The 20,397-nt window shown below is 36.9% G+C and overlaps 1 protein-coding gene across 4 annotated transcripts in view; it reads left to right on the plus strand.

Moving 5' to 3' along the window:
* The window catches only part of SAMD8 (sterile alpha motif domain containing 8), a 50,594-nt gene that overhangs the window by 12,830 nt on the left and 17,367 nt on the right, over nucleotides 1-20,397 (plus strand). For all 4 annotated transcript variants that reach the window (XM_019745967.2, XM_019745968.2, XM_074339638.1 and 1 more), the window contains exon 2: nucleotides 15,240-15,832. In XM_019745967.2, coding sequence (XP_019601526.1) covers nucleotides 15,240-15,832 — 593 coding nt within the window. The remainder of the gene's footprint in view (nucleotides 1-15,239; nucleotides 15,833-20,397) is intronic.

Below are 20,397 nucleotides of genomic sequence, written 5' to 3' on the forward strand. Positions count from 1 at the left end.
TCTTAGGGATAATAGAAAATGGTTTATTTATACAGCCTTAGATATAGAGTAGTAAAGTTTTAAATAACACCATTAATGTTTTAAGAAACACCCCCAGTGTCATTGGAATATTTGCATGAATCCTTACTATTGGAGATCTGTTTTAATTTTAGCTGTGGTCTTAACCAGATGTCATAGTATAGTGGTTAAGAGTGGAGAAAATTAGTATCCAACTAGGCAGATTCAGAATGTAGGTCAACCTACAGAAGAACTGTTGTGAACTCAGCTCTTCTTCCTCCTTCCTCCCAAAGATGGGGCACTATTCTAGACTAAAAGAGACTAAAGAGAAGTGATGACCAAATGCAATGGGTGAACCTAAATTGAATCCTGATTGAGGGGGGAAAAACAGATATAAAATACACTTTTGGGACAATTACAGTGATATTGTGGCTAATTTTCTTGGGTGTGGTAATAAGTATTATACTGATACAGGAAATTATTATTGGAAGGTGCATGCTGAAGTTAATTTATGGTGAATATCATAATGTCTGCATATTAAATAGTTCGGCAATGTGGGTATGTGTGGAAAGCAAATGTTGGGTGGAGAAGGCAGAGGAGGAGAAGATGTGAACAACCTTTTCTAGACAGGTACTCTCTGTGCGTCACAGACGTTACATTAGGTCTCGTAAGAGTCTGGATTAAATTTTGCTTAAGATCCTCTGCTTTTCTTTGCTCTGATTATTTACTCTAGAAGTAGCGTTCTGATTATTATATCAGCATCCTAGATACTTCACAACTGTAAAGGGGTGTGCCTGAGACAAGGTGTTTGGAGCATTCTTTCCAGTATTGGCATTCTAGTTTATCCATCGGTTCCTTGTGAGTTTGCCCTTTGTCTCTCTTGGTTTGATCAACCCTGGTGTACTGACAAAGTCAAGTTTTGAACCTTTGGACCTGAATACCAGGTCCTGATTTCTGAAGCACTTACCAAATTAGTGATCAGGGGTTAGCTCTTGGCAATTAGACATTGTGAATTTGTTGATATAATACTGTCTGAAGCCCTCAAGAGTTTGTAATAAAATTTTGTAATAAGAAATATGCATAAATAAAGGGAAACTTATAATAAAATCTTTTTAAGAGTATACTTCTAAAAATGAAATAACAAGTCTAAAGGCAGGGATTTTGTTTTGTTTTGTTTTTAATGATCCTGTTTGGAAGGGCATTAGGGAACTGAATTATTAAATTATTTTGGTTGCTACTTCATTCTTGCACATTCATTTAATAATGCTTATTGAGGACCTATTATGTGCTAATCATATAGACCTTCGTAATCTTCTTAGTAATCCCTACGTTCTTCTCTAAAAATAAAACAAAAATAGCCTAACAAAAACCCCCTAAGCTCTCTTGCTGCCCTTGGTGCTAGATACTTTAAAAAAAAAAAAAGATACAGTCTTATTTTCCCTCCCCCCCCGCCATTTCTTTTATTTGTAGTGTGGTATTTGTCTTCTTTCTTATACTTGATACTGTCGAGCAGCCTACTTAATAGGTGAAATAGCCAGATCAGAGCTTTTGTTTTGTTTAAATTATTAATGGGACGTTTTACTATTCAAGTCTTTTTCCACTAACAATATGCTTGGTTGAGAAAAAGATAGTTGTACGGCTTATTGAAATAAAACATGTCATTCATTCCAAAGATAAAGCAAGAGCATATCTGTTTATTAGAACAGAGGATAAAAATCATAATATGCTTAATTCATTTTCCAGGAAATTAATGGAAGCAACATGAAGTTACTTTGCCTCACCTAGAATTGAACCAGAACGTGGATTTATGGGAGAGCCTGAAGCGTTTACTTTGGGTACTGCACTGACTTTGAAAGATGACAGCTTGAAGGGCCTATGCTGATATATCTAGTCAGGGCTCAGTTACAAGAGACAGACTACTGTAGGCTCTGGGCTGGGCTGCCAGGAATGACTTGTAGAACAAGAGCTGAACTGGTGACAGGAGTACCACCTTTGTCACAGTCAGCAAAGGCATTAGGTAGGGTATTAGAAGGCCAGCATGAAACTATTCGTTTGAGAACACATCCTCTCAACAACACAAAACCAATAACCCAATTCAAAACTGGGCAAACGACTTGAATAGATAGTCCTTTAAACAAGATAGACCAATGTCCGATAAGCCCATGAAAAGATGTGCGACGTCACTAATAATTATGGAAATCAAATCAAAACCACAATGAAATACCACTTCACACCAATTAGGATGACTATTATTAAAACACAACAAGAACAAATGAAATAACAGGGCAAGGATGTGGAAAAATTAGAACACTTGTGCATTGCTGATGGGAATGTAAAATGGTGCAGCTGCTTTGAAAAATGGTATGACGATTTCTGAAAAAATTAAACAGAATTATCACCTGACCCAGCAATTCCACTTACACCCAAAAGTAGTGAAATCAGGACATGAGAGCAGATATTTGTACACCCACGTTTATAGCAGCATTATTCACAATAGCCAAAAGGTGGAAACAACCCAAATGCCCGTTGAATGAATAGGTAAACAAAATATTATACACACACACACAATGTAATATTATTCAGCCTTAAAAAAGAGAAAATTGTGACACATGTTATATAACATGGATAAACCTTGAAGACATTATGCTAAGGGAAATATGCCAGACACACAGGACAAATACCGTGTGATTGTACTTACATGAGGTATTGAATAATCAAATTCATAAAGACAAAGTAGAATAGTGGTTTCCAGGGGCTGGAGGGAGGGAGCAATGGGGAATTACTGTTTAATGAATATGGAGTTTCCATTTGAGATGATGAAAAAGTTCTGGTAGTGGATGGTGGTGATGGTTGCAAACAGTGTGAATGTATTTAATGTCACTGAACTGTACACTTAAAAATGGTTAAAATAGTAAATTTTGTTATGTATAATTGAACACAGAGACACACAAGCACACACAAAGAACATACCATCATGTCTGTGATACAGGTATTAGGAAGCCAGTACTACTTCTCCACAACTGCAACTGTTTCTTGACACTTAGAAAGTTAGTGACTTAAAATTGGAGAATTACATGCACACACACCCAACCAACCAGCATTTTCACAGTCGTTCTTGTGGATAGTCGAAGGTTCAGTAAAATGGCCCAACTTCACTTTCTGCTTTCGTCATCTCATGTCAGAAAATCTAGTTGGCTGAACCTCACTCACATTTAGAACCCTACTTTGCAAGTGACCCTGGGGAGTAATTTTTAGCTTTCAACATCTGTAGTAGCAGAAAACAATTAGAGGGAGATTAGAAAGGATGCTGAGTGCCATTTCATCATGTTTGTCACAGACTCTGAGTCAGTGGTGATTTATAACAGTCACAGGTGATGTTCCTTTTAATCGAGTCATCATGTCCAGTAGTGGCCAGTTGTCCTGCAGCTGGTCGGTCACAGAGGTAGGGTGGGACAAACAAATAGTTTCAACAGGGCAGAATAAGGGAACAGTTTGTTTGTAATCATCTCCTTTTGCAGTTCTTGGCTGATTGTGCTCAGTTTGTTAAACCTAACATACAATCTTTGCAGTTTTAATGAGGTAGAGCACAACTGAGTTATTTATATTACAGTGAAGCGATTCAGGTCACTCGAATGGGATACACGAAAGGTTCATTGATTAAAGAATAGCAATACTAATGTTTAGGAATACCAGATTTAAAGTTCTTATGTTTATTATAAGTTTTTTCAGTTTATTAAGTATGGAGATAAGAACATCAAGGAAATCAACTGAGCTCTTGCTCTCAGGCTGCTGAAATCTCTAGTATGAACTAAATTTGGAAAGAAGAGAAATTCACTAATATATAAAAGAGTCAATGTGCTAAAAATTGCATATTTTTGAACCGTTTTCAAAAATTTCTAACCATGGTCCACCCAAAAGATAAGGTATCTTTTGTTCTACTTTGTACAGAACAATCAGCTGTTTTGTTTATCTGTTATTTATTACTTGGAACTGTTTGACTAATGCCTATTAATAGTAAGATTCTGCATGAGTGCACTGTTCTCTCAGTGCCTTGGTAATACAGTATTGACCTTTGATAATTAAGTAATTTCTTAATTGCTCATATTTCAGAATAAACTTTTACAATTTTTATCTCAAATTGAAATGTTATACCTATCAATTAACATTTTGAACAAGTACCAAGCTTTGCATGCAGTGCTTTTTAATGTGGATCAAACTTTAATGACGTACCCGGGAGTTAGTTGTCTAAAGAACACCTCAGATTCTTTGTTACAGTTTTTCACTTCTAGAAATCTAACCTAAGGCACTTGGCCTCTCAAGGCACCTCCAAGCACAGTGTGGGCGGTGGCCATCAGCATATGGCTTTGTGGCTTATGCCAGGTCCCAAATAAAAGAACAGAGCAAAGCTCCAGAAAAAGAAGAAACAAAATGGAGACAAGCAATCTACCAGATGTACAGTCCAAAACACTGAATTGTAATAGTAATAAAATTGTGAACAATTGCCAACAGTGGGGAGATGGACAAATTTTATTATTGTAGAGCCATACAATGGAATGTCCTTTTCAAAGGATAATTTAATAACATTAGACAGGACTCATACAGTAATGTTAAGTTAAAGGAATTATTTATGGTATGATTTCTCTTTACAGAGAATTCTTTGTGTGAGATAATAACAAATTACAAGCAATAGTTCTCTGGGGGTAATTTTAAAATTATATTTTAAATGTTCTTCAATGAATATGTATTGCTTCTATGTATTTTCCTTTTTTTATTATAGAAATACATTGAAAGACATAAACAATGCAGAAATTTGCAGACTAAAAACCATAAAAGTCCTTCAGTCCCCTATATAGACAAGTGAAGCCCAGTCTATCAATTTGTTTTTTAATGGATTTTGCTTTCGGTGTTATGTAAGAAATCTTTACCTAACCTAAGGTCAGAAAGATTGTCTCCTATATTTTCTTCCAGAAGTGTTCTATTTTCAGGTTTTACATTAGGTCTGTGATCTATTTTGGGTTAATTTTTATGTGTGGTAAAAGGATGGATTGATGCTTTTTATATATGGATATTTGTTCCAGTATTTTGTCAACTGAATTGCCTTTGCACATTTGTAGAAAATGAGATATCCATATATATGCAGGTCCATTTCTGGATTCTCTGTTCCACTGGCAGATGCAGGTGGCTGCTATATCTGAGTCTCCACCAACATGGCTAACACTGTTCATTCACCCCACCCTGGAGATTCTGAGGCCCCCGCCCCACTCAACTTGTGGGCCCACCCAAGTCACTTCCAGTGGCTTTTCTATGCAAGCAACCTGCCTTGGCTCATATTGCAGAGTTTTCTAAAATCTCTCAAAGGTTCACAAAACCCAAACAAGCAGCATCTGGCTTCGGTGTGTCCCATACCTCTGGCTGAGCAGCCCTAAGATGGCACTAGCGACAGTTGACCTCTGTCTGTGGCTTGGCCTTTCAAGGCACCTCCAAGCACAGTGTGGGCGGTGGCCGTCAGCATATGGCTTTGTGGCTTGTGCTAGGTCCCAAATAAAATAACAGAACAAAGTTCCAGAAAAAGAATAAACAAAATGGAGACAAGCAATCTACCAGATGCACAGTGCAAAACACTGGTTATAAGGATGCTCAATGATCTCAGGGAGAACTTCAAAAAAGAAATAGGAAACATAAAAATGGAGACAGAAAACAAAAAAAGAACAAGTCAGAAATAAAGAATACAATAAGTGAATACATTAGAGGGAATCAACAGTAGATTAGATGAAGCAGAGGACTGAATCAACAATTTAGAAGATAAAGTAGCAGAAAACACCCAAACAGAACAGCAAAAAGAAGAAAGAATCCAAAAAAAGGAGGATAGTTTTTGGGACATATGGGACATTAAACGTACCAAAATGTGCATCACAGGAGTACCAGAAGAAGAAGAGAGAGAGCAAGGAACTAAAAAACTATTAAAAGAAAAGTGCGGAAAACTTCCCTAACCTGGTGAAGGAAATAGACATACAAGCCCAGGAAGTGCAGAGTCCCAAACAGGATCAACCTAAAGAGGCCCACACCAAGACACATCATAATTAAAATGCCAAAGATTAAAATTAAAAGAATCTTAAAAGCAGCAAGAGAAAAGCAGTTAGTTACCTACAAGGGAGCTCTTAAAAGACTTGTCAGCTGATTTCTCAACAGAAACTTTGCAAGCCAGAAGGGATTGGCAGTAAATATTCAGTGATGAAAATCAAGGATCTACAGTCAAGATTACCCAGCAAAGCTATCGTTTAGAATCTAAAGACAGATAAAGGGCTTCCAAGACAAGAAAAAGCTCAAGGAGTTCATCATCACCAAACCAGTATTACAAGAAATGTTAGTGACTTCTTTAAGACAGGGGGCAAAACAAGTCAAAAAATGAATAATAAAATGGCAATAACTACATATCTACCAACAATTGCTTTCAATGTAAGTGGATTAAATGCTCCAATGAAAAAATAGGATTGCTGAATGGACAAGAAAACGGCCCTTACGTTTGCTGCCTACAAGAGACAGACTTCAGATCAAAAGACACACACAGACTGAAAGTACATGTACAGGGATCGAGAAAGATATTTCATGAAAATTCCAACAACAGAAAAACTGGGGTAGCAATACTTACACCAGACAAAATAGACTTTAAAACAAAGGCTATAAACAGAGATAAAGAAGGACCCAATAAACCCACTTCTGGGTATTTATCCAAAGAAACCCCACGGGGACGTGTGCATCCGTATGTTCATTGCAGCAGTTTGGGTGTCCGTCGATGGATGAATGGATAAAGAGTAGGTGGTACATATAAACAATGGAATGTTGCTCAGCCATGGAAGGGATTAGGTTCTTGCCATCTAGGGCATGAATGGAAGGGATTGTGCTGAGTGTAGTGAGTCAGACAGAGAAGGACAAATGTCATGATTTCGCTTATAAGTGAAATCTAAAGAACAAAATAAAACAAATTATAGATACAGAGAACATTTTGATGGTTGCCGCATAGGAGGGGTGGGGGTTGGTGGGTGAATGCAGAAGGGGAAGGGATTTAGAAGTACAAATTGGTTGATACACAGTAGTCATGGGGATGTGTAGAGTATAGCATAAGGAATATAGTCAATAATATTGTAATTATATATGGTGTCAGATGGGTATTAGATTTATCGGGGTGATACATGGGAAGGCAGTTGGGGGCAGGGTGAAAAAGGTGAAGGAATTAACATATTGCGTACGGATCACAAGAATCTTCGTTTTTTTTGAGCCATGCGTTAAGGACAGATAACGAGAATTTCAAAAGATTGGGCAGAGAGCAGTGAGAGGCCAAGACAGGGAGGTGAGACGAGTGGCGACAGGGAACCAGCTGTGAAAGTGCCTACGCAGCGGGCCCCCAAGGAAGACAATCCGGCCAGGCTCTCGGGAGATTTGGCAACTCATCATCTGGAGCCCATAGTGGGAAGAGGAAAGAAAAAATATCACACACGGGTGTGTAAAGTGTGCACATCAAAAAAAGTGAGAAGTGAAACTTGGTACATATGCAATTTTTGCCATGTCCCACTGCACAAAGGAAGCTGCTTTCTGCAGTATCACACCAGGAGGGATTACTAACATCATAGGTGAGTAAATCCTAAAAAATTCCATAGAAAAATAATACATGACATAGAAGCATTTACACTTTAAAGAGAAGAGTGCATTTTAAAGTAGTTTCTTTTAAAAACCTGCTGGAACAGAGGGGTATGAGGGATTTAAACCCCGCCGAGCGCAACGTGTTAAGTACAAATTGATAGTTACAAAATAGTCATGGGGATGTCAAGTAAAGCATAGGGAATATAGTCAGTAATATGGTAACAAGTATATACAGTGCCAGGTGGGTACTAGATTATTCAGGGGGGTCACTTCTTAAATTATATTTCTAAGTGCTATGCTGTACAGCTGAAATTAATATAAAATAATATTGAATGTCAGCTGTCATGAAAAATTAGAAAAGGGGGGCAGGTGAAGGGGAATAAGAGATTCAAATTTCCAGGTATAAAGTCTTGGGGATGTAATGTACAGCATAAGAAATACAGTCAATAATATTGTGATAGTGTGGTACAGTGTCAGATGGTTGCTGGACTTTTCATGGTGATCACTTCTTTAGGTATATACATGTTGAATGACTGTGGTGTACACCTAAAACTGAAAAAAGAAGATTGAGTTTTATATGTTGATCTTATATCCATCAATCTTTCTAAACTGTTATTTCTAGTGGGCTTTTTTTTTTTTTTTTTGCGTAGATTCTTTTGAATATTCTATATCAGTGATCATATTATCTGCAAACACAGTTTTACTTCTTCCTTTCTAATCTATATGCCTTTTATTTCTTCTTCCCTTATTCTACTGGCCAGAATGTCCAATGTTTTCTAGAAATGGTAACAATGGGCAGTCTTACCTTGTCCCTGATTTTAGGGGGAAAGCATTCAGTCTTTCATCATTAAGTATGATGTTAGCTATAGGTTTTTCAAAGATGCCCTTTATGGAGTTGATGAAGTTTCTCTCTATTTCTAGTTTGCTGAGAATTTTTTATCAGGAATGAATATTGGGTTTTCTTGAGTACTTTTTTGTGTGTTTTGAGATGATCATGTTTCCCAGTTTTAACTTGTTACTATGGTGAATTATTTAAGTGTTAAACCAACTTTGCATTCCTGGGATAGACACGCCTTGGTTTTGATGTATTATCCTTTTAAAATATTGTTGGATTTCATTTGATTTGTTTAAAATTTTTGCATCTGTCTTCTTGACTAGCAGGCTACAGTTTTATTTTCTTATAATGTCTTTGTCTGGTTTTGGTATCAGGATAATACTGGCTTCATGGATTGACTTCAGAAATATTCCTTCCTTTTTTGAAAGAGTCCATTTCTCCCAAGTTTTATGCTATTATTGACATATATTTTACTTATGTATTTACTCATATAGCTACAATTTCTAGTGTTCTTCAGTGCTTTGGGTAGATTCACATTTTCATATGGTTGCATTTTCTTTCTTCCTTAAGGATTTCCTTTTAACATTTCTGGTAGTGCAGTCTGCTGGTGATGAAATTGTTCAGTTCTTATGTGTCTAAAAGATTATTTATTTTACCTTTGTTATTAAAAGGTAATTCACCAGGCATAGAAAATGCAACCATATGAATGCAACTATGACTTTTTTTTTCTTTCATTACTTTAAAGAGGTTGTTTCACTGTCTTCTAGATTGCATTGTTCCCAGTGAGAAATCTGCTACCATTCTTATCTTTTGTTTCTATGTACATAATGTGTATATTTTCTCTTTTTGCTTTTAAGGTTTTTCTCATTGTCACTGGTTTTGAGTGATTTGATTATGATATGGTTTGGTGTAGTTTTCTTTGTGTTTCTTATGTTTGGAGTTTGTTAAGCTTTTTGGATATGTGTGTTTATGGTTTTCACCAAATTTGGAAAAATTTTTGGTCATGTTACTTCAGTTTTTTTCTTTCTTGTCCTCTCCCTCATCCTTTGGGGACTCCAATTATACCTCTTTTAGGCTGTTTGAAGTCATCCCACTTCTCACTGATGTTCTTTTCATTTTTTTTTTGTTATGACAAAATATACAAAACAAACTTATCATTTTAACCATTTTTAAGTGTGCAATTCAGTGGCATTAAGTACATTCACATTGTTGTGCAACTATCACCGCTATCCAGTTTTAGAACTTTTTCATCATCCCAAATGGAAACTCCATACCTATTAAACAAGAACTCCCATTGTTTCTTACCCCAGTCCCTGGAAATCACCATTCTACTTCCTGTATCTATGAATTGGACTACTCTGGGTACCTCATCTAACTGAATCATACAACATTTGTCCTTTTGTGTCTGGCGTATTTCACTTAGCTCAATGTCTTCAAGGTTCCTTTTAAAGGCTAATATCTTCATATTTTAAAATTCTCTTCTGTGTTTCATTTTGAACAGTTTCTGTTGTTGTGTCTTCGAGCTCATTATTCTCATCTTCCACAATGTCTAATCAGGTATAGATCCCATCCAGTGTGTTTTTCATTACATATATTGTAATTGAGTCTGTAGAATCTTCAGTTAGATCTTTTTTTATATGTCCATGCCTCTATTTAACTTTTTGAACATATGTAATATGCTTTTCATAATTGTGTTAATTTCCTTGTCTGCTAATTCTGTTATCTGTGTCAGTTCTGGGTCTATTTCAACTGGTTGATTTTGTACTCAATATAGGTGAAATTTCATACTTCTTTGCATGCCTGGTTATCTGATTAGATGCCAGACATTATAAACTACCTGTTAGGTGCTGAATACTTTTGTATTCCTACTAATATTCTTGAGCTTTGTTGTGGGATGTAGTTTAAATTACTTACAGACAATTTGGTCCTTTTGGGTCTTGCTTTTAAGATTTGCTGGGCCGAAGGAGAGACATGGTTAGTCTAGTACAGTGTTTCTCAGTATCAGCACTATGACATTTTGGGTCAGATAATTCTTTGTTGTCAGGGGCTGCCCTGTACATTGTAGAATGTTTAACTTCATTCCCAGCCTCTGTACTCTTTAGATGACTCCCCAGTTATGGCAACCAAAAATGTCTCCAGAAATTGCCAAATATTTGAGGGGGAGCAAATTCCTTCCCCTCCCCCCATTGAGAATTACTGCTTGAGGGTTAATGTTGCCGTACTACTATGGCAAGATCTTCCTGTGTACTCTGCTCAATGCCCCGTGAATCATGAGTTTTTTGTTGTTGTTTTTTTTCAGTCTGGCTGTTTGGGGTAGGCACTTTTATGGGCCTTGTGTGAATACTGGGCACTATTCTCTCTAATCTTTCTGGGTGGTTCTTTTTTAGTCTTATTTGGTTTCCTGACATATGTGCACTAATCAGCATTGAGCTGCATATTCAAAGGAGACCGTCTGGAGGCAGATCTCTGGAGTTCCATCTTAGTCCATTTGGGCTACTATAACAAAAATACCACATTTAAACAATACGCATTTATTTCTCACAGTTCTGGAGGCTGAGAAGTCCAAGATCAAAGTGCCAGCAGATTCGATGTCTAGTGAAGGCCCACTTCCTGGTTCATAAATGGCCATCTTCTAACTATGTCTTCACAGGGCAGAAGGGGTGAGAGAACTCTCTGGGTTATCTCTTATAAGGGCACTAATTCCATTCATGAGGGTTCTGCCTTCATGACTTAGTCACCTCCTAATACCATCCCACTGGAGGTTAGGATTTCAACATACGAATTTCTGGTGGGGACACAAACATTTAGTCCATGACAAGTTTGCTACCTATACATTTTTCTGCTCTCCAGGATTCTATCCCATGAACACTAGCCACCTTGATCTCCTCAGACTCTCAGCTCTGTCTCCTCAGCTTAGCAAATCTGCCAGTCCTCATCCAGTTTCCATCCTGTGCCACTGAGGGCCAAGAAACATTCAAAGCAGTAAGCTGGGGCAGTAGGGCTCACCTTATTTCCTGTGTCTCAGGGATCTTCTTTATTGTCTGATGCCCAGTGTCTTGAAACTCTTTTTTCTCCCCATATACAAGTATTTTGTCTGTTTTTGGGTTGTTTGAGATGGGAGGGTAAATCTGGTCCCTCTTATTACATCTTGGTCAGAAGCAGAAATCCCTTTAACTGATAATTGATTCATATTAATTATTGGTTAAAGCTGAAAGTGTTCTTAAACATTTATTCACCTAATTTCTTCATTTTGTAGATTTGTATGAAACCTATATCTGTCATATTCTTTGTTCAAAATCTCCTGTTCACTGTAGTTCCTATGGCATAACATAAATAGTAAATTGGCCCTAAAGCCTTCTATCATCTTTTAATATACCTCCTTAATGCAGGTTTTCCCAGCGTTAGCTAATTATGGGCACCTAACCATGTGTGGAGCATACAATTAGAGGACATGCCCTGACCTGATGAAGCACAGCAGTGGAATGCGTCATGTTTTTAGGGCATTGCCACAGCAGGCTCACAGACTTGGAGGAGGCTTCCTTGTATGATAACTCATAATTTCTAGCAGCTAAAACACCACCATCAAAGCCTGTTTGTTAGCCTGGTTGAGGGTGTAAAGAACTGGTGCTATAAGACCAAAAAAAAGAGAAGATCATTTTGAGCAGTTCGCAATATGAAACTGTACTGAAGAATAATGCTATAAGGATGGGCGTGACTTGGAACCCACTGGTGGTAAGCTGTTGAAGGAAGGAGAAAAGTAGCAAAATAGAAATAAAGTGACAGAGGATATGTTTTGTATGAGATGAGCTTCTCGGATGTGCTACATCATAACTACTGCAGAGTTTGTAGCATGTGCTTGTTGGCTATTCAAGGGTGAAGTAATTTATTCAGAGTATACCTTGGGGGAAAGATATGTATGTGGTAGATAGGATGAAACCATTTGGCTATGTATATGAACTAAAACATAGCAAAATCATATTTTAACGGAATTTTATATATATTTATGTAATCAGTAATATATATCAGTGTGTATAAATTGCATGTGTTAAAGTGAATAAATCGTAATTTTTTGGCATTTGGGATGGTGATGATATGCTGTAGCTAAAAAGAAGACCTGAGTAAGTTTTTGTGGCTCCACAGTATATAAGAATTAGCCTTTTAAAACATACAGATAACTTACAGAAGGATGTGCTGTTAATTTTCTAAGACTGAAAGCTATTTTGTATTTATAATATTAAAAACTGTTTGGAAACAAAATATGATTTAAGGCTTCCAAAAACTAGGATTGCTTTTTAGTAATTAAGAAATAAATATTTTATGAGCGTATTTCTTATTTGCTGAATGTTTTTAATGGTGTAAGTGGTACTCATGTAGTTAAGCATGTGCGTTTTTCAAGTGATTATAAATCTTCACGGCAAGAGTTTGTGGGGACAGGGGAAGAATGCAGAGCAGTAGCAGCTTTTTACTTTCCTCGGCCTAAGGAAGCATAGAAGGTTTTTCATAGGCAAAGTACATACTATAAGGGAAAGGTAAACACTAAAATCAGGAATTACTACATCTGGGAGGAGACGCAGGGGATGCTATCAGAGAAGGACATTCACTGTATTGATGTTTTGCTTTTGAAATCACACTTTTAAAATAAAGTTTAACATATGTAGAGAAAAGTGTAGATCATAAGTACAAGGTGTGATCAAACAATACTGTGAATGTTTAAATAAAAACATTTATTACAGTAAAAGACCCATCACCATTAACCTCCCTCAAAATACTCCTCACTTCGAACACACTTACCCATCATTCTTGCCACTTTCTGAAGCAGTTCTGGAAGTCCTCTTTTGTGTTTAATTGTGCTGTTGTGGCTGCCTCTATGTCCTGAATCATTTTGACTTTGGGGAAGAGCCAGAAGTCGCATGGTGCCAGATCCGGTGAATAAATGGATGAGAACACACCGTAATGTTTTTATTTGACAGAAATTGCCGTACCGGAAGCAATGTGTGACATGAAGTGTTGTCATGATGGAGGATGATTTATGGCACACTTTAAAACACACCTCTCAACTGTAGTTCACACCCAACTGACTGCACCGAATAAGTTGAAACTTATCACACAGTTACTAAGGTTCGATGCACCGCTTCCCGTATTGAAGATCCCTGCCTTTCCGTTGGATGGCACTTGGCAGCAGCATTCACCATATTTTTTGATCACAATTGAAAGGCTCTGTGTCACACATCACTTCTGGTGCAGCAATTTCTGTCAGAAACATTATGCTGTGTCCTCATCTTATTCCCTGGATCTGGTGCCATGTAACTTCGAGCTCTTCGCCAACGTCAAAATGACCATGAAAGTTAAATGTTTTGAATCAATTCAGTGTGTCTTTTACTGTAATAATTTTTTTTAATTTAAACATTCACCATATGTTTTGAGCACACTTCATGAATAGCTTGATGAATTTTCACAAAATGAACATACCGGTACAATTAATATTTAGATTAAGAAACAGAATATTGTATCAGAACTGTTAGATTTTTTTTTTTCAAGGTGGGTAGTGAGCACATGGGTGTTTGTTATATTCTTTATTTTTAAAAAGCTTTAAAGTTTGCCTAACATATATATATTTTTAAATCATCTCAGAAGGAAAGAAACACGGTCTTGAGAGAGCTGGAAAGTGTCAGAAAACCCACAGGCTTTAGTAATTGAGAAAGTACTAGAGGGAAGTAGGTTTTTCCTTTTTTTTTTCTCCACTTTTTTTTTGTAGTTTCATGTGTACGAAACACTGTAATAGACATTTTTCATTTATACCCTCACAAAGTGATAACCTCCCTCAGCAATTCCACTCCTAGGTATCTATCCAGGGAAACAGGTTTTTTCTATGTAGGCCTTTGTCTCCTGAAAGTTTATAAAGCTGATATTGACCCAAGTTACTGAAAGTTTTAAAATGGAAAAAGAACATACACAGTGCTGTGAGGGATCAAAGTAGTAAAAATTATTAGTACTTTTTGAAACAGTACATTATTAGCCTTTTATAATTACAATATAAAGTTTGGGTCCTCAAATTTATGGTACATTGAAATGACAGTTTTGTTTTAAATTTTTTATCACTAAAATCTCAATGATAGTTTAAGAAGGAAATTCCTTTTTCAGTTCTATAATGGAATATTCCAAGTATAGAAAGAATTGAGCTATTAAGATATTTATAGATATTTATATCTAGCTTAAAGGTTTTATATCTGTTATCGAAAGTGTTATTTGTATAGTGCATAGAAATATACTTAATCTAAGGGGTTTCCTCAAATTTGTTATCTATCTGTCTTTGTGGTTTTTTTTTTTTTTCCTTTTTGGAGGAGGAGGAGATACTCCATGAACACGAAGATTTCCAAAATTTATTTTTTACATGTAACAAATCGTTTTATATATCTCATTTTATGAAAAGTATTAAAATGAGATTTTTCTCCCTTGTTCTCAACAGTAGGCTTTATCTAACTAAGTTAATGGCTGCTGTGGTGTGGAAAAGCCATTTGTAAAATAACGTTTTGTAAAAATGGTCATTTGCCTTTCTGCTATTTGGGTTATATGCATAAAATTATTAGAATGTTAATCTATTGAAAACCACCCATTATTGAATAATTTTTGTTTCTTTCATTCTTGTGTAGAAGCCAATAGGGCAGCATCAGCAAATTGCTGTTTCTGGTATGTTGATGTATCTGATCTTCAAAGGAGTTGTTAGGACACACTGAAGTTTTTGTTTTGTTTTCCTGTTTTCCCTTAACAGGCAGTGGAAGACGAAATGGCCGGTCCTAATCAACTCTGCATTCGCCGCTGGACTACGAAGCATGTAGCTGTTTGGCTGAAGGATGAAGGCTTCTTTGAATATGTGGACATTTTGTGCAATAAGCATCGACTTGATGGAATCACATTGCTAACGCTGACTGAATATGATCTCCGGTCTCCTCCTCTGGAAATCAAAGTCTTAGGGGACATTAAAAGGTTAATGCTCTCGGTCCGAAAACTGCAGAAAATACACATTGATGTTTTAGAAGAGATGGGCTACAACAGTGATAGTCCCCTGAGTTCCATGACCCCTTTCATCAGTGCTCTTCAGAGCGCAGAGTGGCTCTGTAATGGGGAGCCTTCACATGACTGTGATGGACCCATCGCTGATTTGAATTCTGATCAGTACCAGTACATGAATGGGAAAAACAAACATTCTATTCGAAGGTTGGACCCAGAGTACTGGAAGACCATACTGAGTTGTGTGTATGTTTTTATAGTCTTTGGGTTTACATCTTTCATTATGGTTATAGTCCACGAGCGAGTGCCTGACATGCAGACCTATCCACCACTCCCGGATATATTCTTAGACAGGTAAGTTTTGTTTCTCGTTGCCAAATTTGTAGGAGATTGCTATAACAGCAATGATAAGAATATGTTTATGATAATTATTTATTGTTGTTGGTTTGGTTAATATATACGTTCCATTTGCTTTATCTGGTGGTATGGAAAGATATGCTTTGAAATTGGCTCTTTCTCTTAGAGTAAATTAGACCTTAAGCCTAGGTGAGTGGGAAAGACCACTGCTTAATTTATTTTTCTATAGCTATATTATAGCTCCCCGAGCACTTCAGATTTTAAAGGGGTTTCCCGGAATGTTGTTTGTAATAAATGGAATTTCATTATTATTATTTTTTTTAATGATGTCAGGATTCTACTTCTCCAAAAATATGGGGAGGTCTCCTGTATCACCAAATAACTTGGACTTATCACAGATAGTACAAACTGATTCATCAATAGCATTCTGTTGTTTTCATGAACTACCGAGTGCATGATAAAGAATATAGTATATGTATATGAAAAATAAGACTAGAACAAACCTCAAAACTGTTTTGACACTGGTGATTTTTAAAAATCTTCTTAAAGTTTATAGTGCTTTCTTGTTTATTTTTATAAAAGGTTTTACCCTTTTATAAGTGCCTTATGGTCTGTGATTGTTTAAATGAAATGGATTGAAATGTCCACATTAAGATGGCAGAATGACATACATATCACACTTTCAAACCTCGACTGAAAGCATAGTTAAAGAGGTTTTTAATGTTTGTTTCTTTTAACTTGTAAGCCCACAGGATGGGGCAGATAAGAGAGGAGAAAACAGTCATACATTTTTAGAAGTTTGAAAGCAGATGGCTGAGTGGCAACTAGCAGACCTGAAATAACCTAATTCTGAAACAGTAATCAAGAAAACTGAGAACCAACCCAACCTATGTTTCAGATTTCTCAAAGCTCTGGACATTGCAGATGAAAGGGTGGTACTAAAATAAGGAGAATTGAATGAAAGCTGTTAGATCCGGATATGTCCTTCTCTCTTCTGTACAGTTTTCCCGACTGTAAATGAAGCCCCCAAGGAAGTAAGGAAGAAAGCATGTGGATATCTGGGAAAGAGCATTCTAGCAGAGGAAACAGTAGGGTGCAGAAATCCAGAACGGGTCGTATGCTTAACATGTTTAAGGAATGGCGAGTGAGAGATGGGGAGAACAGTTGCAGATGAGGTCTGAGAGGAGACAGGAACCCGGATTGTGTAGGGACTGGATGGTTGTAAAGACTTTGGTTTTCATTTTGAGTGAAAAGGGAAGCCATTGGGAAGTATTTAGGAGAAGAGTAGAGTGAACTAATTTCCATTTTAAAAGGTCCCTCTCACTGTTATATTAAGAATAGCCTTGGGGTGGAAGTGGGAAAGCAGGGAAATTATTGAATTCATCTAGACAAAAAGGAGGTTGATTGGATGATAGTAGTGGTAGAGATGGTGTGAAAGAATGTGTGTGTGTGTGTGTGTGTGTGTGTGTATATATATATATATATATATATATATAGAGAGAGAGAGAGAGAGAGAGAGAGAGAGAGAGAATGAGAGCAGCCAAGATTTGCTGATGAATTTGTATGTAAGGTGTAAGTGAAAGAGAGACGTCAAGGATTATCCCAAGATTTTTGACCTGAGCATCTGGATGGATGGCATTGCCCTTTACAGAAATGGAAAGACTGTGGAAGGAGCTGACTTGGAGAGAAAATAAGGGTTTGGTTTTAGGCGTGTCAAGTTTGAGATATCTTTTACACCAAATCAGATAGCAAATAAGAAATGGGAAGATGAATTGGAATTCGGAGAACTCTAGGCTGATTTTGCATTTACCAGCATAGGTAAAGCCATGATATTAGATAAGGTCTCCTAGGGAGTGAGAAGGGAAAAGAAGAAGATTGAAAATTGATTTCAAGAACATTATAATATTTAGAGGTCAGAGAAGTAAGGCAAAACCAGCAAACAAGACTGTGACTGTCAGGGCAGAAAGAGAGAGTGGTATCTTGGAAACTAAGTTATAGAAACAATTTAAGAAGGTAGGAATAACTAATAATTAGCTGTGTCAGTGCTGCTGAAGGTCCAAATAAGATGAGGATAATTGACAATTGGATTTAGCAACATGTTGGTCATCACTGACCTTGACAAAAGTCAATAAGGGCAAAAGCCTGATTGTAATGGGTTCAAGAGAGAATGTGAGATGTACTGGAATTTACCTAAAGGTATATCTCCACAAATATGAAACAACATATGCACAAAGTTATTTGTGACATTATTTCTAATAATTATAAATATTGGAAATTATCTAAATGCTTATCCATGGAAAACTAGTCGAATATACTACTGTACATCTATACAATACAGTACTGTTTAATTACTATTTAATCATAAAAAAGACTGAGGAAGATTTCTACAAAGTGATATGAAATGATTTGCAAGGAAAACTCAGTAGCATGAGCACCATGAGCATCCAGATGATGGTTTTAAATACCAATCCCCACCAAAAAGAACCCCAGGCCAAGGCTCCATAGAGAAATGGCTGATTTTAAGTCTGGGGCAAGGAAAGTGAGAAATGAGCCCGAAGCAGATCTTGTGCTGTAAAGCAAGGAAGCACACAAAACCAATGGAAACATGTCAAAAACACATAGGAACTGGTTTGAAGGTGCTCCCACTGATCAAATTAGGACAATTGGAACATCAAAAAGAATAGTGATGGCAATGGATTATACTATGTCGAGTAAGAAAAAGAATCTATGAAGCCATAGTAACAAACAAAACAAGCAAAAAGTAGTGCGGTGAGAGGAAAAGTTCTTCAAGAATAATACCAACAAAGAAATGTGGATGGCTATTCCTGACTGTTTTGCAACCTCCAATGTAATAATTGATTCAGGCAAGTGGATGCAGAATCTATTAGGGGAAAGATAATCACATGATCTGAAAGTATTATCTCACATATTATACTTAATTACGGGGGAATAAGGTACCTTTACAATGGCATATGTCATTGTAAATGACACATGTACAATGACCTTTACATGTGTCATTTTAACCAAATAATCAAAGGTATTATCACAGTGAGATAAACTGATGTTAGGAGCATTGGATGTGATCTAATCACATCCAATTCACTAATCACTTACGTAATACTCTTGCCTCCGCCAAATATATCCTAAATCTAATCATAAGGAAATTATGAGACAAATCCAGAGCATGGTACATTCTACAAGATAGCTGATTTAGACTCTCCAAAAATGTCAATATCATGGCAGACAAAAGCCAAGCAGGGAGGAATTGTAAGGGAAATTGAAGAGACATAACCAAGAGCAATGCATGAACTTTAACTAGGTCCTCTATCAAGGAAAAAAATACTGCCATAAAAGACATTTTGGGGACAGTTGGGAAAATTCAAATATGGACTGCATATTAACTGATGCAGTGTAACACTAAAGCAGTGTTACTCTTTTCTGGATGTAGTAGTGTATCAGGTTATGACTAAGATATCCTTGTTCTTAGATACATGTCAAAGTATTTAGGGGAAGTGTGCTATAATGTCTGCAACTTACTTTTCGGGGGTTCAGTCTCCTCCAAAAGAGTACATGTGTATGTGTATGTAGATACTTATAGTAAGTGAAATGAAAGAAATGTGGAAAATGTTAATTATTGTAAACAATTGATAGCTTTAGGTGAAGAATGTAGTGTTTATCTTTTCAACTTTTCTTTTGGTATGATCAGAATTTTTAAATTAAAAAAAAATGAGCAAAGAAATGATAAGGGAGAGAAAGAGAACGGGAAGAGAGAAATTGGAAACAATCAAGTCTTACAAGTTTTCCTTTAAGGGCAGCGGAGAAATGAAGCTGCAGGCTGGGGAGAGGAGAAAAGGATATGGAGTTACCAGCGTTCTCTTGTGGCTGGGCTATATTACAGCTGATTTGTTACGTTGCTGATAGGAATGACCGGATTTTGAGGGAGGGGGATGATGTTAGAGGAAAGAGAAGGTACAATTGTTGGAGTCATGTCATGTCCCTGAGTATATGATAAGGGATGGGCTCTAGTGGGTGGAAAAGGCTCGTCTTACGCACATGGACTGTTCATCCACACAGAGGAAGGTAGAAAAGATGGAAATCGAGGTAGAAGTTTGCTGGATGTAATGGTGGAGCATGAGGAAATGCTTTTCTGATTGTTTTGATTTTCTCTTCAAACAGAATTAGAATGGAGAGAAGGTTGGAGATTTGAGGAGAAAGGATGAGGTGTAAAATAGTCATTGAGGAGAGGGATAGACTTGTGTGATACAGGGGCAGCACTGACGGCCTCCGTGGGCTTGGTAGTCATGTTGGCACCGTAGTCATGTTGCCACCATGTGTTTTACCAGCCTCACTGCAGATACAGGTACGGGATAGATGGGAAATTGGATTCAGGCAGGGCTGAAATTTTTCTAGGTGGCACAATGAAGGAACAAAGGACAAGGGAGTGATTATAATGATTGACCATGGACTCGGGTGGATAAGGAGGGATGTGAGGATATGAGGTACGTCAAAGAAAGTGAAAATGTTATAAGAGCAGTGGATTTTAGGTTTCAGAATTGTTGAAG

The sequence above is a fragment of the Rhinolophus sinicus genome, linkage group LG07, assembly GCF_036562045.2.
Source record: "Rhinolophus sinicus isolate RSC01 linkage group LG07, ASM3656204v1, whole genome shotgun sequence".
Taxonomy (NCBI): domain Eukaryota; kingdom Metazoa; phylum Chordata; class Mammalia; order Chiroptera; family Rhinolophidae; genus Rhinolophus; species Rhinolophus sinicus.